General features: G+C 45.4%; 1 protein-coding gene across 1 annotated transcript in view; it reads left to right on the top strand.

The window, feature by feature from the left end:
• The first annotated feature begins 5,752 nt into the window (after positions 1 to 5,752).
• Positions 5,753 to 23,479, top strand: part of LOC145353712 (uncharacterized) — a 38,412-nt gene continuing 20,685 nt past the window's right edge. The window contains exons 1-9 of the mRNA XM_080204480.1: positions 5,753 to 5,880; positions 6,503 to 6,619; positions 7,279 to 7,416; positions 7,653 to 7,796; positions 8,929 to 9,069; positions 9,150 to 9,254; positions 12,349 to 12,486; positions 14,309 to 14,440; positions 14,588 to 14,710. Of these exons, the coding sequence (XP_080060606.1) occupies positions 5,805 to 5,880; positions 6,503 to 6,619; positions 7,279 to 7,416; positions 7,653 to 7,796; positions 8,929 to 9,069; positions 9,150 to 9,254; positions 12,349 to 12,486; positions 14,309 to 14,440; positions 14,588 to 14,710 (1,114 nt within the window). The 5' untranslated portion in view covers positions 5,753 to 5,804. The remainder of the gene's footprint in view (positions 5,881 to 6,502; positions 6,620 to 7,278; positions 7,417 to 7,652; positions 7,797 to 8,928; positions 9,070 to 9,149; positions 9,255 to 12,348; positions 12,487 to 14,308; positions 14,441 to 14,587; positions 14,711 to 23,479) is intronic.

The raw sequence follows: 23,479 nt of genomic DNA, 5'->3' as shown, positions 1-23,479 counted from the left end.
ACATTGGAACCATGCCAGTGGTGATAAGCTATGATCTAGAATCAGGTACCCCTTTGACATAAAATGTTTAATAGAGTTTAAAGGATAAGAAAACACTTATAACCATCAAGGCAATGGAAGATTACAGATGATCATGATGATCAGATCATCACGTGGGCAGCACGGTAGCACAGTGGTTAGCACTGCTGCTTCACAGCTCCAGGGTCCTGGGTTCGATTCCTGGCTCAGGTCACTGTCTGTGTGGAGTTTGCACATTCTCCTCATGTCTGCGTGGGTTTCCTCCAGGTGCTCCGGTTTCCTCCCACAGTCCAAAGATGTGAAGGTCAAGTTGATTGGCTGTGTTAAGAAATTTCCCCTTAGTAACCAGGGATGTGTAGGTTAGAGGGATTAGTGGGTATAATGTGTAGGATGGGAGTAGGGCCTGGGTGGGATTGTGTTCGGTGCAGACTCGATGGGCCGAAGGGCCTTTTTCTGCACTGTAGGGTTCTATGTTGACCCCAAAGAGAGAAAATGCTGGAAAATCGCAGCAGGTCTGGCAGCATCTGTAAGGAGAGAAAAGAACTGGTGTGTCAAGTCCAGATAACCCTTTGCTGCTTTCTGTGCCTTTTTGCTTTGACAAAGAGTCATCTGGACTCAAAACGTCAGCTCTTTTCTCTCCTTACAGAAGTTGCCAGATCTGCTGAGGTTTTCCAGCGTTTTCTCTTTTGGTTTCAGATTCCAGCGTCCACTGGAAGCAGAGGTAGCAGACTGAGAAAAAGGTGAGCTCCCCCAAGACATGCCAGTAGTAAGGGATAAGGTAACTTCAAAGGCAGGCAACTACCAAGTAGATTAATGAACAAACGGTTTATTAGAGGTGAGTAACTATTCACAGAGAGTTACATGAACCCTACTGTACTCCACAATTCCAGACTCCTAACTGCAGGGGAAACCCATTTCAACCCCAGGATTGGTGGCAGAATATGAGTATACTTTTCAACATAGGCCAACCATTCACATTTCAAAAGTAAACGTTTTGAGCCCCCTTTCCCTGCCTGAAAGTTTACCAACTCCACGGTATCACCCTTGTTCGATACATTGCCTGTGTCGGCAAAACAGGCCAAGTTTTGGACCCAGAAAGACCCCATAATATCTCGGGTCCTCCACGACTGGCATTATGATGACAGATCTGAGCAATCCAGGCCGTTCCAGGTAAGAAAAGACAAATTAAGTTGTGGGGACGGCATATTGTTATGGGGCCCGATTGGCTGAACAGGTCACATGACTGTCCCAGAACACATCCCTTAAAGGCACACCCTACCTCATCTCACCCCCTTTAAATTCCTGATTAATATATTTCCAAAGCAATCAAACTATGTACAATAATTAATAATGGATCTCAAACACAGTCCTTTACAAAGTAAGTTGGTCCAAGGACTTCCTGATCCTTTGGAAGCATCACAATTCACTAGCAGGGGTTCCAGCAGTAGAAGTGACTTTGATCTGAACCTCAATGGGTAGGCTCTCAAGTTGCCAGAGTGTGTCAGTGCAGATACTTTCTCCAGTTGCCTCTGGAACGTGACTTGGTTCTTCCTCGGAGAGTTTGCTGGTGCATTACCTTCACCTGGAGCAGTATCACTGACAGGCATGCGATGGATGGACTGCCTCATTACATCTTTGAGTGATTCTCTTCTTCTCAAAGTGTCTCTTCACCCTTTTTCCCTGGACATCTATTTGATATGACATTGGACCTATTCTGACCACAACTGCTGCAGGAATCCAATTTGAACCAGTACCAGATTTCTTTACATGTACCAAATCGTCCACCTCAAATGCTGTCTCCGGTTTTGTCGGACTGCGATGTTTCTTCTTTGCGTTTTGTTTTGCCTCTACTTTCTGGGCCAAATTCGGAAACATGAGATCCAGTCTTGTTCTAATATCATTCGTAATTTGGCAGGTGTGACACATGGAGTGTTGTTTTATAGGCGAGCAGGATATGGGCCAGCTTGGCTGGTATTCAGGCTGATGACAGTTTCTTCAAGGCGGTTTTGGGTGTTTGGGCAGCTCTCTCTATTTAAAGCAGGGTGGTAGGGTGCACTTCAAATTTGCTGAGCGTCCTTGATCCTCATGAAATGGAGAAACTCTTCACTGGTGAAAGTAGTTAAATTAACAGATATACGAGCAACTCAGGCAACCAGACAGTGGCGAATGTCTGTCGCAATTGGTTGACCGCTGCTGACTTCATTCCATGCGCGTCCATCTATACTGAGTAGGAACATGGGGGCCATGGATGGGCCCACAGACTTGACATGTAGTCAGGCCCATGCTCAGCCCAGCCCTCCCTAGGGTGTGGTAGGACCGCAGACAGCAATTCTTGTTTGCATTTGACATTGGTCACATTGCTCGAGCAGATCCTTGATGGCGGTTTCTATTCCAGGCATCACACACACAACTTGCTGTGAGCATTTTCATCTTTGTCGTCCCAGGAATGACACAATATAATTTTTGTAATAATTTTCTAACAGGACTGGGGAAAATAAAAACATCTTTGCTCCCCATAATAATATGCCGTCCCCACAACTTAATTTGTTCTTTTCTTACCTGGAACGGCCTGAATTGCTCAGACCTGTCATCATAATGCCAGTCGGGGAGGACCCGAGATATTATGGGGTCTTTCTGGGTCCAAAACTTGGCCTGTTTTGCCGACACAGGCAATGTATCGAACAAGGGTGATACCGTGGAGGTGGTAAACTTTCAAGCAGGGGAAGGGGGCTCAAAACATTCACTTTTGAAATGTGCATGGTTGGCCTATGTTGAAAAGTATACTCATGGTCGGCTCGCAAAAGAGCCCAGGCTTCGACTCACACTGAAGCTATGGGAAGAATGGAATAGAAGTTTGTGCTCAGTGATTATTGCAAAATGCTAACCATAAACTTCTTCACGACGAAGATGGCCCTCTTTTTTGAACTGAGATAAACATTTTCAGCATCTGTCAAGAGTTCTTGTGGTGTAGGTGATAGGCCTTTCTGTATTAACTTTCAACTTGCACAATAACACCGCTGAGAGACTAAGCGACTGCAAAGCCAGTTTAACCTGTCTGAAGGCCTGTTTCTGATACTCTTTCCAATACCACCTCTGGTGCTCCTTCAGCAGTGTGTGAAGGGGTGCTAACACTAGAAAGATTAAGAATGAATTGGCCATTCTTGTACCTGTTAATTCTCAAATACTTTTGACCAGTTTGCTTACTCTAAGGTTTTACCCCGGTGTCTTTATTTGCAAGATGGGCAAAGGACAAACCACAAGTAAAGGTTCAACAAATTTATTAATAATAACACTATTAATCCTTAAATTACTCACATAAAACAAAAGGATACCCCAGATTCAAGTATACTACCCACAGTGATGGATGGGTTAAACTGCAGGCTCGATTCTCTGAGTCTCTCTGGTCTCTCGTCACAAAGGTGAATCTCGATGGCAGCTTCTTCCTTCCTCCTACCTCCTTCCTTCCTTCTTTCTTTGGTCAATCTTCCAGATGGTCAAGGTCGCCTCCTTTGTCGAGTCTCGCCGCTGGTGTGTCTGAAATGTGTCCCTTTATCCCCCTGCCTGCTGGCCTTTCCAGAAACTTCTCTGGCTTCCGGCCAATGAGGTCCCAGGAGAGGGTTCCGATACCCAGTGGCTTTCTTGATGTCTGTCTGACAGGATACCAGAGTCCGCCCCCAGGCGTCCATCTCCATGCTGTTGCTTACATGTAACCCGTTATCAAATAAGCAGGAATTCTCGGTGACAGAACGTCTGGCCCGATCTGGGCTTCTAACAATAGCCCGGTGCATTTCAATGGGATTGCAATGATCTCCTGTATCAGCAGTGGTCACGGGCATTCAGCCTCTGACCTTCGGGTAAGCATTCTCCAAGGCGGCCTTCACGACACATGATAGCGTGGAGTCGCTGAGCAGAGACTGATAGCCAAGTTTTGCACACATGAGGACGGCCTCAACAGGGATCTTGGGTTCATGTCACACTATCTGTAACCCCCGTGACTTGCCTGGGTTTGCAAAACCTCACTTACTGTGCTGTCTGGAGACAATACACATCTCTTTAACCTGTGATCAGTGCTCCTTCCACTCACATTGTCGGCCCCTTTAAGACTTGAACAGCAGGTTATGTGTAAAGATTCGCATTCTAATCAGTAATCTCTAAACTGTCTGTGCTTTATATGCGCTGTCTGAGGCCAGAACTCTCCATTCACCTGATGAAGGGACTAACCCTGAAAGCTAGTGAATTTACTATCAAATACATTGATTGGATTTAAACCTGGTGTTGTCAGACTTTTTACTGTGTTTACCCTAATCCAACGCCGGCATATCCACATCACAGCAGGGTGCAACAACCTTTGATGGGTGATTGATGGGTCAGGCGCAGACAGGTTTGTGTATTGTACAACTGGCCTGCTCGAGGTTTGACTGTTTGATTTTAATATGCCCAATTCTTTAATTTAGGATATCCAATTTAATTGGCCTTAAAACTAGGCCCTGATTATAGTACCACACCATAATAGTTCACCATTCTTAAAAATGATTTCAATTCTGATACACTTCTGAAGGCTTTTTTAATTTCTTTTAACTTCTCTTCCAGATGGCGTAGCCCGTTTGCATTTACTTTGAACTCTAAGTACATTGAGCCTGGAATGTACATTACTCCCTTTTTAACCTCACTCCGGCCCGTTGAAATCTTTTTAAAACTTCTTTGAGATTTGCCAGATGCTCCTGTTCGAATGCTCCTGTGATCTTTTAAATAGACAACCACCTTCATTAAGTCCTGTGGTAGACTTTCCATTGTGCACTGGAAACTTGCACACACGAGTGAGTTTCCAAAGGGTAGCTGAGTGTACTGGTGTAAGCCTTTGTGGGTGTTGATTGTAACAAATTCTCTAAATCCCTTGACTAATCCTCATTATTCATACACATGGCTCGTATCAAGTTCAGTATAAGTTAAGCCTTCTGCTAATTTGATGTGCAAGTCTTCAGTTTTTGTCACTGGATATCAATCTAATTTTGTTTGATTCATAGTTAATATGTAGTCCACAGAGATCTCGATTCTTCTATCTGGCTTAACCACTGGCACAGGCTTGATGATGTCTGGTTCTTCCAGCCGCTTGAGTTCAGACTCAATCTTCTCATGTCAGGCAAAGGGCACAAATCAGGCTCTGCAAAATTTCGACATCACCTCAGGAGCCACGTAATTGTTTACTTTTAGGCCCTGAGTCTTGCCTAACTCAACTTGCAACACTTGTCTTGATACTTTTTTAAGACGCCATAGAAGTTTTCATCATCGTTCTTGAAGATTTCTAGCTGATATAATTTGGCAAAGCCAATCTCCTCCCATCAAACTGGGCCTTTGGCCCTCCACAACTATTGGAGGCAGTTGACCCGGCTGATATCGGAACCTCCACAATCTCTATTGCTCCGAGCCTCTTTGCTCATTACTTTATGTGCCCTCCTCGGCTACCTGTAGCGTCCTACCAAACTTGGTGGACCTTGCCTGCTTGCATGCTATGCATTTCCATCACCCCACCTGTCCCCCCGCACCCCTGAGGAGTGAAATAGCCGTGTCTAATAGGGTAGGCATTACAACACTTCATCATCCAACACCTCCATAGGGGATGCATTACAACACAAACACCTCATTATGCTGAAAGTGAAACTAGCTGGAAAAGCCACCAAGGAAGATGGAAATTCTCCTTCTGGTTACACCCCCTCAAGGATATATTTGCCAACTCATAGACACCATCGACAGAGCAGTGAGGCGAGAGGTTTGTGTCTCTGCTCTGCATGAGGAATATCAAAGATCGAAACAAGATGAAATTATTCTCTGGCATTTTAATCTTTTGTGCTCTAGTGACTGAAGGTAAGATTTTTAATTAAATTATCAGTTATTGATCACTTATAGGTTAATTCTTTTACAGAAAATGTGAACTAAGTGGCACCATTGTACATGTAAATGATATTCTATTCCCATATGGAGAGTGTTTTAAAGCAATGCTTATTATACCAATGATACGTTGATGCTTTTGTAACTTTTTCATTGGAAATGGCTGTTGCTGGTAAGTCTGGCATTTGTTACCAGCCTTAGTTGCTCTTGAGAAGGTGGTAGTCAGCATTTCTATTCAATTGTTGTAGTCTATGTGGTGTAAGTGCACCCGGAGTCCTGCTAGGAAGGCGATTCCAGAATTCTGAGTCAGTGACAATGAAGGGACAGGTGAGTCCCAGACCAATATTTAACCAAGGACCTGCCTTCAGGCAGAACACTCATGGAACAGAATGGAATTAAATTTCTCTGATCATGTATCTCATTGCTCTGTGTGGGGTATTGCTGTGTATCAATTGGATGCTGTGTTTCCCTGTGCTACTGCAGCGACTGTATCTGTGGTCGACCTCTCAAACAATCTGGAATATCCCTGGCACTCCCCCAAGTGCCCATTTTCAAATGGGACAGTGACTGATAATTATTTTTGTTCGCTTTGTTCTAGCCCTAACTCTCACATGTTACGGGTGTGTGAGTTCAAGCGGAAACTGTTTGCAGCAGGTGGTCTGCAATTCAAATCTGAACCACAAATGCATCACCTTTGTGAACACAACAAGAGTTGGTAAGAATGCCTCCAAATAATTGATAAATCTTCCTTATACTGCGTAGGTACAACAGTGGATAAACAGAGAAATAGAGAGATGGACAGAAACACAGATAAATTGGAAGATCGACAGAAAGACAGGCTAACAGATAGGTAGGTAGGGAGACAGTGAGCATTTATCCATAAATGCTCCAGCATTATTCATCTATCTATGATAGATAGGTAGATGAATTAAAGTCAGATAGATAGATGAATTAAAGTTAGAAAGATTGGCAGACAATTTTAACTTTTATCTATTAATGTCACAAGTAGGCTTGCATTAACACTGCAAGAAGTTACTTTGAAAATCCTCCAGTCGCCACATTCTGATGCCTGTTTGGGTTCACTGAGGGAGAATTTAGCATGGCCAATACACTAGGCCAGCACCTTCTTTGGACTGTGGGAAGAAGCCGGAGCACCAGGAGGAAACCCATGCAGATACGGGGAGAATGTGCAGACTCTGCAAAGACAAGCTGGGAATCGAACCTGGGTCCCTGGCATTGTGAGGCAGCAGTGCTAACCACTGTGCCACCCAATCGATAGTAAATAGATGGAAAAAGAGATGTACAGATGAATGATAGATGGGCAGAGTGATTGTTATACCGAGCTGAACATAATCAAACTCTGTATGTTTCCAGGTTCAAATGTTATGAAACAGATTACCAAAGGCTGCGGGAATTGTCTCAAACCTGTTTCATTCAACACAGGTTCATCTGCATATTTCGAAGGATCCAGATGTTGCACTTCTGACTTATGTAACAATGTCAGCCACAAAGGTAAGGTCTTAACCACGTCAAGCCAGTCAGAACCCACAAATGGATCTGCATTGCAGAGCTCTGGGGAAGATGCTGCTAGCATGAGAATGATGGGCTGAATGGCCTCTTCCTGTACTGTGTGGTTCTGTGTAACTGATGATACACTAAATACTTCTCAATGAAATTAACAAACTTGGGTATCTCCGTCCCCAAGACAGTGCTTCTGAAATTATTAATAGATTGTGTTCCTATTTCAGTGGAAGAGGATACAACATTGAATGGTCTGGAGTGTTATGCATGTCAGAGTGATTCTCCTGCTGCCTGTGCCCTAAATACGAGCATCGTGAAATGTGTAGGAATTCAGAATCGCTGTGGCTACTCTTATACTCAACTACCCACTAGTAAGCTTCCCTGTTGACATATCATTGGTAAGAGTTAAAATGTCTCCTGGATTAGGAGAGATCTCTCGTTTGATGAAAGGGATCTTTCAGAGAATTGAATGTGAGTCAGATTGAGGTGTGACTTCCAGGTGAGTTATGAAATGTTTTTTCAGTTATACTTGGAGAGATGGGGTGACTCATAAATCAATAAACTATTCTAGGAATGGAATCAGCAAAATAACTTTTCCGTATCACTTTTATCTAACTGAATCAATCAGATTGATTCAGAACGTAACATTTGGTGTATCATCAAGCTAGAAGGGGAAAAATCCCAGAGTTTAGCACCCAGCAACCAATGGCGGAGTGATGGAGATCTGGGAATATGCAAAAGGGCAGAATTGGAATAGCATTGAGATCTGGGGGTTGTAGGAGAGAAGCTTACAGAAATAAGGAGAGTTCAATGGAATTGAGGAAGTTACACAGGTAAGGAAGGTTTGGGCTGGAGGAGATTACAGAGATAGGGAGGGTTATAGGGACTGCAGAACGTTACCACTGCGTCACAGAGGATTGAAAGGGGTTGGAGCAATTTACAGGCTGCAAACAAACACGCACTTAACATTCCACACCCTCTGCCATCCTTACCCATCCAGGTTGGTTTCCAATTTCCGAGGGAAAGTGAATGAGGTTTCTGTTAAATTAGGGGCAGGGCTGATCTGTAAGTTTGCATCCAGTTGAGCCAGAGGTGAAAATCACCCAAATTCATTTCAGGTCAGAAGTCAGTCAGGACAAAAGAGAGGAAAGGAACAGGAAGCTTTATTAAAACAGGTTCAATTGAAGTAAGATGGGAAGGGGACTGTGAGCATTATAAAGGCTGACATTGAGCTGACGGGCTGAATGGCCTGTGTTGTGCTGTAGATTCAGAGTAAGTTTGGGAAGAGCATGGAGAGGGGATTCTCATTGTGTAAGTGCAAATCTCACCTGAATTCCAATCCCAGTCTGTGGGGCTGGATTTCTTTTGTAAATATATGAAGATTTTGATTTGATCTTTAGCACTGTGCAGTTTCCAGAATTCCTCAGGGGAGCTGCGACTTGGCTAAAGAGAGACAACCGTCAGAATGGCCAAAAATAATCTTTATCTTTCTATTACCAACAGCTGGGGGGCGCGCTGTTGTCAAAGGATGTCTATCAGAGAGCACCTGCCAATTCCCCGAATCATCATTGTTCGGAGTACAACCCACTTCAGACATCCAGTGTTGTCAGGGGAATCTGTGCAACAAGGGCAACACCCTCCCAGGTACCGATTACTAAGCACAGGATACTGAAATTAGTGTGTGAAGCCACTGAGATTAATAGTCTGTTTCTCTTCCACTTAAGGACGACAATGTCACTCCTGTTTAGGGGTGCCTGGAACCTGTCACTCCACTCCAATACAATGCATCTCTTCAAGCTGCATAACAGCCTATGTCAAACAAGTTATCAGTAAGTGACCTTGGGCAAACGGTGCTTAAAAGCATCAATGATCTTTCAAAACGTTAACAGTTCATACTTTTAGATTCAATGTTACTGCAGTACATTGATGCATATGGAGCTTCAAGTAACGTACCAGCAACATCTTTCTGTAGCCATGCTTTTAGGTGTAAAGAGATTTTCACAGGTACATTGTTAAACAATGTTGATGTTGAGTCAGTAAGGGAGATAGTAGGACAGGTGAGTGGGGTTGGAAAATTCCTGCTGTCAGTACTCACAGGGATATTTGGACAGGTGACCAAAAACTTAGTTGCAGAGTTAGACTTTCAAGAGTATCTTACATGAGGAGGCTGAGAGGGTTCAGGGGGGTAATTCCAGAGTTCCACCTCAGGCAGCTGAAGGCAGGGCCACCAGTGGTAGAACGATGGAAATCAGAATGTGCAAGACCCCAGAATTGGAGGAGCACAGATATCTTGGAGGACTGCAGGGGCTCGGGGAGGTGACAAGATCGCAACTGGCCTAGATGGGGTACCCGGACGAGTACCCAGATCCTGTGGGGAGCTACTGGTGGGAGTATTTGCAGACATCTTTAACTTATGAGCTTTCTCCAATCTGAAGTTCCTACCTGCTTAAAGAAGATGACCATCACCCCTGTACCTAAAGGAAGTTAGGCAGCATGTCTTAATGACTATTGCTCAGTGATCTGTCGTTATGAAGTGCTTCAGAAGGTTAGTCATGGCACATATCAACTCCAGTCTCCCAGATTGCCTGGATCCACGACAGTTTGCCTATCAGCGCAACATGTCCACAGCAGACACCAAAACCCTGGCCCTACACTCAAGCCTGGAACACCTGGATAACAAAGACACCTATGTCAGACTCCTATTTATTGGCTACAGCTCAACACCATTATCCCAAAAAAACTCATCTCCACACTCTGTGGCCTAGGGCTGAGGTCCTCCCTCTGTGACTGAATCCTAGACTTCCTAATACAAAGGTTGCAATCAGTGAGAATAGGCAACGACACCTCCTCCACTATTATTCTCAACACCAGTGCCTCTCAAGGTTGTGTCCTCAGCCCCTTACTATACTCCTTGTATATTTATGACTGTATGTTGGAATTCCTGTCCAATTCCATTTTCAAGTTTGCTGATGACTCCTCCTTACTGGGTTAGATCTCAAACAATGACGAGACAGAGTATAGGAAGGAGGTAGAGAATTTGATGCAATGTTACAATGACAATAATCTATCCCTGAATGTCAGTAAAACAAAGAAGGTACTCATTGACTTCAGAAAACATGCCCCTGTCTATATCAAAGATGATGAAGTGTAGATGGTTGAGAGCTTCAGATTTATAGGGTGTTCAAATCACCAACAATCTGTCCTGGTCCCTCCACACCGATGCTATGGTTAAAGTTTACTAATGCTTCTACTTTCTCAGGAGGCTAAGGAAATTCAGCGTATCCACTTCGACTTGTACCAATTTTTACAGATGCACCACGGAAACTATTGTTTCTGGATGCATCACGGTTTGGTATGTGAAACTACAAAGGATTGTAAACATAGCCCATTCCATCACGCAAACCAGCCTCCTATCCATTAATTCCATCTACACTTATCGCTGCCTCAGGAATGTAAGCAGCATAATCAAGGAGCCCTCGCACCTCAGACATACTCTCTTCCACCTTCTTCCATTGGGAAAAAGAGACAAAAGTCTGAAAAAAATGTACCAACCGATTCAAGCACAGCTTCTTCCCTGCTACCGTCAGACTCTTGAATGGTCCAGTGACATATTAAGCTGATCTTTCTCTTCACCTTATCTGTAACTGCAACACTATATTCTGCACCCTCTCCTTTCCTTCTCCCCTACGCACTCTATACTTTGTCTGTATAGCGCTCAAGAAACAATACTTTTCACTGTACCCCCAATACATGTGACAATAATAAATCAAATCAAAGATATGGGAGAGTTGTAGGAGTTGGGGAAGTTGACAGAGATAGGGAGGGTGGTATGAACTGGAGGAGGTTACAGAGATAGGGAGGGTGGTATGAACTGGAGGAGGTTACAGAGATAGGGAGGGTGATATGAACTGGAGAAGGTTACAGAGATAGGATGGTATGAACTGGAGGAGGCTACAGAGATAGGGAGGGTGGAATGAACTGGAGGAGGTTACAGAGATAGGGAGGGTGGTATGAACTGGAGAAGGTTACAGAGTTGGTAGGGTTGTAGGGACTGGAGGAACTTACAGAAATAGGGAGGACTGTAGGGGCTGGAGGAACTTACAGAGATAGGGAGGGCTGTAGGGGCTGGAGGAGGTTACAGAGATAGAGAGGTTTGTAGTGGCTATAAGTGGGGGGAGGTTATAGAGGTACCAAACGTTTTAGGGGCTTGAGGAGGTTACAGAGGTAGGGAGGATTGTAAGGGCTGGAGGAGCACACAGAGATAGGGAGGGTTGTAAGGGCTGGAGGAGCACACAGAGATAGGGAGGGTTGTAAGGGCTGGAGGAGCACACAGAGATAGGGAGGTTTCTTGGGGCTGGAGGAGGATACAGAGATAGGGAGGGGCAAAGTCTGTGGAGGGAACTCAAAGAAATGTCATGAATTTAAAATGATCACATAAGAGTTGTATAATTGGGTTGGAATGGGGATGAGGGGCTGAATGGCCTCTTTCCTTACTCTATTATTGGCTGATTCTAATCATGGTTCAGGGTACAAGAGAGCAACAGTGCCTGTAGTGGAAATAACCAGTAACTGCAGCATCATTGGGATCTGTTCAGACAGAGAACTGTTCTTATCGTTGATTTCACAGCATTTTCAATGGTGTGAAACAGCTTAGTAAAAATGATCATAGTGCCCGCATTGGGGTCTGATGAAGTAAGGTGGGAGGAAATTAGTCTGGAGCAACACTACGATGGGCCGAATGGTCTGTCTCCATCAATTCTGTGTTACTGGTGAAGGACGCCAGCGTGGGGAAGATTGGTGACAGCTGCTTTTAAAGGGGAGGTACTGTATGAATGGACCATCTTCTGGAGGACGGGGCAGAAACCAGGTTGCACAGTCCTCCCAGTCTGTAACTGAATAAAATTCATGCTTCAATTTTCACAGGAAGCCAGTCTGCAGAGGAAAAGCTGAAGGGGTGCGGAAATTGTTTTGGAACTCTGTCCTTTAATGCTGGTGAATTCTCAGTGGAAAGAACTGATAGATGCTGTGAATCTGACAACTGCAACACTGGCACCATCACAGGTATGGACCAAACACATAGACAGGAAGTTTCAACTTTACATCCATGTCAAATGGTTAGAAACTTCCTACAGTGAAGGAGCAGGCCATTCAGTCCTTCTCTGATGGTCTAACCCAATTGCACTATTCTACTCCAGATCCCATAATGCCAACGTTAATATAGCCAAACATGCCAAAGCAGTTCACTATCTGGCGGGACTGTCAATGTTAAGGAGACATGATGCCAGGGAACAAAAATGCTTGGCCAGAGAGGTTGCTTTTAAACAGCCTTTGGGGGATAAATCTCTGCAAAGGTTTAGGGGCTGAATTCCAGACGTTAAGGCTCAACCAGCTGACAACACGGTCTCCAATGCTGGAGCAATCAAATTCGGAGGGTACTCAAGAGACTAGAAATGGCAGACCTCAGAGGTCTTGGAGGGTTGCAGAGGCTGGAAGAGGTTATAGAGATAGGGAGTGTTGTGGGAGATGGAGGAGGTTATAGAGATAGGGAGGGTTGTGGGGGGGGGTGGAGGAGGTTACAGAGATAGGGAGGGCTGTAGGGGCTGCAAGAAGTTACAGAGATAGGGAGGGTTGTGGGGGCTGCAGGAGGTTACAGAAATAGGAAGGGTTGTGGGGAGGTGGAGGAGGTTACAGAGATAGGGAGGGTTGTGGGGGGCTGGAGGAGGTTACAGAGATAGGGAGGGTTGTGGGGGGCTGGAGGAGGTTACAGAGATAGGGAGGGTTGTGGGGGGCTGGAGGAGGTTACAGAGATAGGGAGGGTTGTGGTGGGGTGGAGGAGGTTACAGAGATAGGGAGGGTTGTGGGGAGGTGGAGGAGGTTACAGAGATAGGGAGGATAGGAAGAGCTGGAGGAGGTAGCAGAGATAGGGAGGGTGGGAGGAGCTGGAGACAATTACAGAGATAGGGAGGGTTGTAGGGGCTGCAGGAGGTTACAGAGATAGGGAGGGTTGTAGGGGCTGCAGGAGGTTACAGAGATAGGGAGGGTGGGAGGGGTTGGAGGAGGTTGTAGAGATAGGGAGGGTAGGAAGAGCTGGAAGAGGTAACAGAGATAGGGAGGGTGGGAGGGGCTGGAGACAATTACAGAGATAGGAGCTGGAGGAGGTTACAGAGATTGTGAGGTTTGTAAGGGCTGGAGGAGGTTACAGTGATAGGGAAGGATGTAGAGGCTGATGGAGGTTACAGATAGGGAGGGATGTAGGAGCTGGTGCAAGTTACAGAGTTAGGCAGGGTTGTAGGAGCTGGAGGAGTTTACAGAAATAGGGAGGGTTGGAAGGGTTGGTGGAAGTTATTGAGCTAGGGAGAGTTACTGGGCCTGGAAGAGGTTACAGAAATAGGGAGGGTTGGACTGGCTGGAGGAAGTTATTGTAGGGGATGGAGGAGGTTATAGAGAGAGGGAGGGTTGTAAGGGATGGAGTTAGTTACAGGGGTAGGCAGGTAAAGTCATTAAAAGAAAACAATACAAATGAGAAATTATGCACCTTTTGTTCACCCAGCCTGTCCCATACAATTGTAATCCTTTTTAACCACAATATGTAGACTCCGTACCCCTCCTGGAACTCCTTGGGAAGGGATAAAAATTCAAGATCATGAAGACTGAATAGAGAATTCTTACGATGGTCTGGATCAAAGTCTGTTGTACTCTGTCCAGATAAGATCAATAGAACAGAATTTTGGAGGATAAGGGTGCGGAAATACTAAATGTCACAGCTAATGTAATACAATCTGTACGGCTGTCCAAGGTAGATCTCCAAACACAGCATGTATAAATTGATTTGTTTGGACGCAGTTGAAGGAATATGACCAGAATTTTCCTGTTTGTTTGTCAGGGCAACCAGAGACCTTTAATGGCCTTCAATGTTATGGATGCACACGATATTCAACCGGGAACTGTTTAGATCCCAACGCTTTGGTGAGGTGTGTCGGGAAGCAAACGAGATGCCTCCACTCCTCAACGATAGGTAGGTTTAAGATGTTAATTCATCTATAAATGCAATAGAACGTCGACGCCACAATGGCAGAACATCAGTGCAACACCAAATTAACAACAATGTAACAGCAACTTTACTTCGTCAATTTTGCTTCATTCTATTGTTGACTTCTTTTAGAGAGTTCCAGAGATGGCTTCATTAAAGGCTGTGCTTCTGAGAGTATCTGCAACAACCCACGTGTGCTGAGCTTTTATAACATCCTGCCAAAGCAAGACTTCTACTGCTGCACGGGGAATGGGTGTAATCGTGGGAGTGTCAGTCCAGGGAGGAATGCAGCACAGATTACAGCAGCTCATACCATGACCCACCTGATCCTGACAATATTCGGTCTGATATTGTGTCTGTTTTAATCAGGGCTCTGGGAAATTCAGTCTTAGCTGTAGTAAATTTTTCGAAGGTTCTATTAGAGGCGAGGTGAATTTTTTTTTTCTGTCTTATTCAATGTTGTGATGTTGGGTGCCCTCACAGGAAGAGCAGTTGAAGCAATTTCATTCGGAGCTTTGAAAATGTGAATTGGATAACTGTTTTAGAAAGAGGAATTCACAGAGCTATGGATGAGTGGAAATAACTGGATGACACTTACGAATTTCCAGAAGAGACACAATTGACCGAGTGGCTTCTTTCTGTGCTCTAAGATAATGATCTGATAATGATTGTATTACAACCAGGGGGTGACTTCCCTTGCTAATTTCAAACTATATCTCATTTCTAGATCCCCATATTTAGTTTGGTTCGAATCTCTCAATGATATTTCTTGGTATAGACTCTCTGTACAGACCTATCCATGGGACAAGTTCCTGCCTTGTACTTGGTCCTGCAAAATAATCACTCCTTGCATCTGCACAGATATTCCCCCACGTTCATCATGGTTCAGTTAGTCATGCTTTAATCTCTGAGTCAGGATGTTGGGGTTTGAGTTCCTTTCCTGGAACGTGAGCACAAAGTCAAGGGTTACGCAACCAGTAAAGGACTCAGGGAGTGCTGCACTGTCAGAGGGTCAGTACTGAGGGAGTGCTGCACTGTCAGAGGGTCAGTGCTGAGGGAGTGCTGCACTGTCAGAGGGTCAGTGCTGAGGGAGTGCTGCACTGTCAGAGGGTCAGTGCTGAGGGAGTGCTGCACTGTCAGAGGGTCAGTACTGAGGGAGTGCCACACTGTCAGAGGGTCAGTGCTGAGGGAGTGCCGCACTGTCAGAGGGTCAGTACTGAGGGAGTGCCGCACTATCAGAAGGTCAGTACTGAGGGAGTGCTGCACTGTCAGAGGTTCTGTCCTTCAGATGAAAGGTTAAACTGATTCTGAACCTGTCCTCTGATGGATAAAAGATTCTTCGAAAGTGAACAGGGGAGTTCTCCCTCCTGTCGTCGTCCCTCAACCAACACCACAAAAACAGATTTTCTTGTCATTATCTCATCTCTCTTTCTGGAAATGGAACTTGCCTTTGGGCCTCACTGAAGTGCTTTTTTCATTCTTCCATGGGATGTGAATGTCACTGACTGGGCTAACATTTATTGCCCATCCCAAGGATATTTTGTGAGTCAACCACGTTGCTGTGAGTCTGCAGTAGCTAAGACCAGGTAAGAGTTCCTTCCCTGAAGGACACTAATTACCAGATGGATTTTTACAAAATCGACAATGGTTTCACCTCATCATTTCACTTTTAATTCCAGATTTTTTGTTGAATTTAAATTTCACCATCTGCCGTGGTGGGATTCAAACCCGGGTTCCCTGGATTACTAGTCCAGTGACAATACCACTACACCACTGCCTCCTCTTCAGTATCTAGATTAGATCTGCTGTGGACATAGGTTGATCCGGTGAAAATATTGTAAGGGATTGAGATTTGGAAGAGGAAGGTGGTTCGTTCACCAGATACTGTACATGAGTTCCATTAATCATTCCAATTGGAGATTGTAGTTTGGGATTATTTCAGTTTGCAATATGTAAATTTGATGCAATTATCAGACATTAATCACAATCAGAATGGGAATCGGTAAACTTTACTGTAACCTGTAAGTGTATATACTTTGCAATAAATTGTCAGTGTTTAACAGTATACTCTGGATCATGCTAAAGGTTTTATTCTATGTTTCCAAGATGTTTCGCTGCATTTCTCATTTACCTCATTAAAAAAAACCCATCAATTTAGTGCAGAGAGGGCAGAGATTCTTCACATAATATATTCTGGATATAAAACTGTGGAGCTCCTATTGTGCAGTGTCACCAAAAGACAAAAAAACTTAATTTCAATTTAATTTTAGAAATTTTCTTCAATGTTTTCAGGACTGGTGACTGGGTTCAGCCTCTGCAGTGCCCACTAATGGCTGGAGGCCTCAAGTGTATGGGCAGAAGCACATGCTCCCTGTCCAGAGACACCCATTTGCGACCGCAACCACAGAGTGGGGCAGATAGTCAGGTCTAATGATACCCTCCACAGCCTGCTGCCTGGATCTGTTAAAACCCTTTGGCCAGCTCCGGGAGGAGGTCTTCCCACCACCTCTCTCCACACCCAGGTGGCCAACACATGGGGCTGAAGTGTAAGCAAAACCTGAGGAGCAGACCCTTCAAATAGTCAAAAAAACACAACTGCTGGCAACCTCGATAAACGAGGACACTGACTCCTCAAGGCCACAGAAGAGACAGGCAGGCTGGGAGGTCCCTGAACCACCTTCATCGCATCTTGCATGGGATGGCTGCCCGCGAGATGCTCTACACCAAATCCCCAATGGTAAAGGGGAAGACTCCCACATAGGGTGCCCTCCACTGGAGGCTCCCCTGCCACTTCCAGATAACAGGGAGGAGCAGCACATTGTGTCTGGGTGGTTGACAAGAGCGAGAGAGTGAAGGGTATACGGCAGCAGCAGCCCTTTCAGGGAACGCCACCACACAGAGTGGAAACGTGCAAAGATAATTTCCATGAGATGGCACAAGTTGTGGAGCTCCCGAGGGATCTTTAAAGACACAAGGACAATGTGAAATTCTGCCTGGACAGGGTGGCGGAAGGGCTCAGTTCAGTTGGGAGTCCACCGCACGTTTAACATCTAGAGACTGTATCGCAGTTTTAAGACTGTGGATGGGTTTGGCTGAGACTTGCACATTAACGGACACACACCTAGCAGATTCTTGCAGCGTCGTCCAACCCCCGCTCCTCTGCACATCTTCCAGCTTCGGTCACTCCAGAGGCCCAAGCGTTCCTTTCGCCAGCCGTGTAATTCCGTAGACGGAGTTGTGGATTCCTGAGCAGTGGCTCTCAGATGACAGTAAGAGGTCCAGATGAGTGGCACGGTAGCACAGTGGTTAGTCCTGCTGCCTCACAGCGCCAAGGACCCTTGTAGATGGTAACGGTTGTGGGTTTGGAAGGTGCTTTCTGATAAGAACATAAGAAATAGGAGCAGGAGTAGGCCATCTGGCCCTTCGAGCCTGCCCCGCCATTCAATAAGATCATGGCTGATCTGTCGCTGCTCAGTTCCACTTTCCCGCCCTCTCCCCATAACCCTTAATCCTCTCTCTTATCAAAAACCCATCAACCTGCGTCGTAAAAATATTTAGCGAGGCAGCCTCCACCACTTCAACAGGCAGAGAATTCCAGAGATTCACCACCCTTTGAGTGAAGAAGTTCCTCCTCAACTCCGTTCTAAACCGCCCCCCTTTTATCTTGAGGCTGTGCCCCCTAGTCCTACTGTCTTTTTTGAGCGGGAAGAGTCTCTCCACCTCTATCCTATCCATCCCATTCATCATCTTATACGTCTCAATGAGATCTCCCCTCATTCTTCTAAACTCTAACGAGTACAAGCCCAGTTTATTCAGCCTCTCCTCATAGCTCAACCCCCTCAACTCCAGTATCAGCCTAGTAAACCTCCTCTGCACTCCCTCCAAGGCCAAAATATCTTTGCGCAGGTGCGGCGCCCAAAACTGCACACAGTACTCCAGCTGCGGCCTCACCAATGCCCTATACAGCTGCAGCAAGACCTCCCACAGAGTGATCCCTCTGAGGCCTTTAATACAATGAAGGGGTTTGATAGAGTAGACCTGGGGAAGGTGTTTCCATTTGTAGGCGAGATCAGAACTTGGCAGCCAAAATAAAGGATAATCACTGAGGAATTCAGTTAGGTATTCAGGAGAAATGTCCGTACTCAGAAAGTGGTTAGAAAGTGGAGCTTGCTACTGCAGGGAATGGTTGAGGTGCATAGTCGAGATACATTTAAGAAAAAGTTGGATAAACACAAGGGAAAAGTAAATCGGAGTTCTTATTGGGTGAACTGAGGAAGGTGGGCAAAGGATTACGTAGAAGGCACCAAAGCACCCAGAAGGAAAAACCAGTAAAACTTGTGAAATGACTGGTGCTGGTTCAAACTGGTTTCAAGGTTTACAAGATCAGTTCAGACAAATAGCATCCATTTCCAAAGTTTTACTGATTTTCCATTCTGGGCTAGCAGGTTTTAAGTGGGCCGAATGGCCCGTTTCAATGCTATAAATACTCTGCATTACAGGATCTCTCCAAGGCTTATGAGACAGCATGTTCCAAACCCACAACCGAAGGACCAGGGCAGTAGACACATGAGAACACCATCATCTGGAGGTTTCCCACCCCCTCCGTGCCACTCACTGTGAAGAGCACAGTGATTTTAAATGTTTGGGTAATCCAAAACCCGAAGGGAACTCTGGAGGTCCTGCTCTTAGTTGTATTTAGTACAATGAGAATAAAAATGTAAACAGCAATGAAAGCTGTCCCAGACTCTTCTGTGATAACTTTAAATAAAATAAATGCTGATTAAATAGAAAAACAAGAAAGTCACCTAAAATACACATTAACGGTTATCCACAACATCTTTAAATTTACCCTGTTTCAACCCCCTCTATTTTCCCAATCTCAGAGCTAAGCCTCCCCAAACAACATCCAATAAGTTTTAAAACTATAAGCAAAATCCAGCAATGGATACCACACCGGGCACTACATACCTTTTAGTGTTGCTTCCAATCTAGGGTGGAGAAATTTGCTTCTTGAAACAGGCTTTCTTCAAGCATAGCTTGTTGGGGGTAGGCACAGTTTCCTCCTGCTGTGGGCTCAAAATAGTTCCCTTGCGTAGGGTGAACTTGCCTCTGACTAGCTGTTTTTCCTTTGGATCTTCCATTATCTGAACTAACTTTTTCAGAAATCCTTCTTGATTACCTTTATTGTATGACCTCAAGTTTTGGAATATAAATGTGAAATTCAGCTCTCCTCTTTTGAACTTTTACTATCTCTAGTTCAACTTTTGACACTCTATACCTATTGTTACCAGTTTGTCTTTGGTAAACGTTGGTTCACAGTGTTGTTAACCTAATCAGCACATCAAAGCCTTAATTCCATTCATCCAGCTGATCTGTCTTTTTTCCCCATTTTCATTTTGAAAATAGCTTGTTTTTACTTTTAAAAAACAACCACAAGAATACGTTGGATTTCTTAAATTTCCATTTTATCACAATGTCCGAACACTCACCATCCTGACTTGGAAATAATCAACCGCTCCTTTACTGTTGCCAGAACAAAAGTCTGGAACTCCCTCCCCAGTAGCACTGTGGGTGTAGTTACACATTAAGAAATCTCTCAATACCAGGTTAAAATCCAACAGGTTTATTTGGTAGCATAAGCTTTCGGAGCTTGCTTTCACAAACACAACGGCGTATAAAGACACAAACTCAAATTACAAAATAATGGTGGGAATGCGAGTCTTTACAGGTAATCAGGTCTTAAAGATACAGACAATGTGAGTGGAGAGAGGGTTAAGCACAGGTTAAAGAGATGTATATTGTCTCCAGCCAGGATAGTTAGTGAGATTTTGCAAGCCCAGGCAAGTCTTGGGGGGTTACAGATAGTGTGACATGAACCCAAGATCCTGAATGAGGCCATCATTGTTTGTGCTATCAGTTTCTGCTCAGCGATTCTGCATTGTCATGTGTCGTGAATGTCACCTTGGAGAATGGCGGCACGGTAGCACAGTGGTTAGTGCTGCTGCTTCACAGCTGCAGGGACCTGGGTTCGATTCCCGGCTTGGGTCACTGTCTGTGTGGAGTTTGCACATTCTCCTCATGTCTGTGTGGGTTTCCTCCGGGTGCTCCCACAGTCCAAAGATGTGCAGGTTAGGTTGATTGGCCATGCAAAAAAAAATTGAACTTAGTATCCTGAGATGTGTCGATTAGAGGGATAAGTGGGTAAATATGTAGGGATATGGGGGTAGGGCCTGGGTGGGATTATGGTCGGTGCAGATTCGATGGGCCAAATGGCCTCTTTCTGTACTGTAGGGTTTCTATGATTCTATGAGAACACTTAGCCGAAGATCAGACGCTGAATGCCCGCGATTGCTGATGCGTTCCTCAACTGGAAGAGAACACTCCCGTCTGGTGATTGTTGAGCGGCGTTCCTTCATCCATTGTCATAGCGTCTGCATGGTCTCCCCAATGTATCATGCCTCAGGACATCCTTTCCTGCAGCGTATCAGGTGAACAATGTTGACCGAGACGCAAGAGTATGTACCGTGTACCTGGTGAATGGTGTTCTCATGTGAGATGGTGGCATCTGTGTCGATGATCCGGCATATCTTGCAGAGGTTGTGTGGTGTTGTGGTCACTGCTCTCCTGAAGGCTGGGTAGTTTGCTGTGGATAATGGTCTGTTTGAGTTTGTGCGGTTGTCTGAAGGCAAGAAGTGGGGGTGTGGGGATGGCCTTGGCGTGATGTTCATCTACATTGATGACATGTTGAAGGCTCTGGAGAAGATGTCGTATTTTCTCCGCTCTGGGGAGGTACTGGACAAAAAAGGGTACTCTGTCCACCGTGTCCCGTGTTTGTCTTCTGAGGAGGTCAATGCGATTTTTCACTGTGGTGCATCAGAACTGTTGATTGATGAGTCAAGCGCCATCTCCTGTTCTTATGAGGACGTCATTCAGCATCTGTAGGTGTCTGTTGCAATCCTCCTCATCTGAGCAGATCCTGTGTATACGGATGGCTTGTCTGTAGGGATGGATTCTTTAACGTGTTTAGGGTGGAAGGTGGAGAAGTGGAGCATTGTGAGGTTGTCTGTGGGCTTGCGGTACAGTAAGATGCTGAGGTGACCCATCCTTGATGGAGATGCGTGTGTCCAAGGATGTAACCAATTCCGGAGTGTAGTCCATGGTGAGTCTGTTGGTGGGATGGAACTTATTGATGTCATCATATAATTATTTCAGTGATTGCTTGCCATGAGTCCAAAGGAAGAAAATGTCATTGATGTACCTAATATATAGCGTCAGTTGAAGGTCCTGTGGGATGAAGAGGTTTGTTCAGACCTGTGCATGAAGATGTTGGCATATTGAGGTGTGAATTTGGTCCCCATGGCTGTTCCGTGTGTCTGGATGAAGAACTGGTTGTTGAAGGTGAAGATGTTGTGGTCCAGGATGAAGCGGATGAGTTGTAGAATTGCATATGGATATTGGCAGTTGCCAGCGTTCCATCCCACCATCAGACTCACCATGGACTACTCTCTGGAATTGGTTGCATTCCTGGATATATGCATCACCATTAAGGATGGTCACCTTGGCACTTCATTGTACTGCAAGCACATGGATAACCTCACGATGCTCTATTTCTCGAGCTTCCACCCTAAACACATTAAAAAAGCCATTCCCTATGGACAGTCCTTCCGTATACACAGGATCTGCTCAGATGAGGAGGATTGCAACAGACACCCACAGGCACTGAAAGATGCCATCATAAGAACAGGGTATGGCGCTCGACTCATCGATCGACAGCTTTGATGTGCCACAGTGAAAATTCACACCGAGCTCCTCAGAAGACAAACATGGGACATGGCGGACAGAGTACCCTTTGTCGTCCAGTACCTCCCCAGAGCGGAGAAACTACAACATCTTCTCCGGAGCCTTCAAATGTCATTGATGAACACAAACATCTCGCCAATGCCATCTCCACACCCCCACTTCTTGCCTTCAAACAACCACACAACCTCAGACCATTGTCCGCAGCAAATTAACCAGCCTCCAGGAGAACAGTGACCACAACACCACACAACCCTGCCACAGCAACCTCTGCAAGACGTGCTGGATTATTGACATGGGTGCCATCATCTCACGTGAGAACACCATCTGCCAGGTACACGGTACATGCTCTTGCATTCGGGCAACATTGTCTACCTGTTATGCTGCAGGAAAGGATGTCCCGAGGCATGGTACATTGGGGAGACCATGCAGATGCTACGACAATGGATGAACGAACACTGCTCAACAATCACCAGACAAGAGTGTTCTCTTCCAGTCGGGGAACACTTCAGCAGTCACGGGCATTCAGCCTCTGATCTTCAGGTAAGGGTTCTCCAACGCAGCCTTCGTGACGTACGACAACGCAGAATTGCTGAGCAGAAACTGATAGCCAAGTTCTGCACGCATAAGGACAACCTCAACTGGGATCTTGGATTCATGTCACACTATCTGTAACCTCCACGACTTGTCTGGGCTTGCAAAATCTCACTAACTGTCCTGTCTGGAGACAATTCATATCTCTTTAACCTGTGCTGAATCCTCTCTCCATTCACACTGCCTGTACCTTTTAAGACTTGATTACCTGTAAAGACTCACATTCCAACCATTATCTTGTAATTTGAGTTTGTGTCTATATATGTTCTGTTTGTGAACACAACTCCTCATTCACCTGAAGAAGGGATGAGACTCCGAAAGCTTGCGCTACTGAATAAACCTGTTGGACTTTAACCTGGTGTTGTGAGATTTCTTACCCTGTTTACCCCGGTCCAACGCCAGCATCTCCACATCATGGTGTAAGTACACCACAGGGGACTGCGGTGGTTCATCACCTCCTTCTCAACGGGCCATTAGGGAGTGGGCATTAAATGCTGGGGCTTGGGCGACACGATGGCACAGTGGTTAGCACTGCTGCCTCACAGTGCCAGGAAACCAGATTTGACTCCCTTATTGGGTTGTCGTCTGTGCGGAGTCTGCACATTCTCCCTGCGTCTGTGTGAATTTCCTCCG

The sequence above is a fragment of the Carcharhinus amblyrhynchos genome, chromosome 16 (assembly GCF_965287045.1).
Source record: "Carcharhinus amblyrhynchos chromosome 16, sCarAmb.v2.hapA, whole genome shotgun sequence".
Classification (NCBI taxonomy): domain Eukaryota; kingdom Metazoa; phylum Chordata; class Chondrichthyes; order Carcharhiniformes; family Carcharhinidae; genus Carcharhinus; species Carcharhinus amblyrhynchos.
This window is presented reverse-complemented; position numbering and strand designations above follow the sequence as displayed.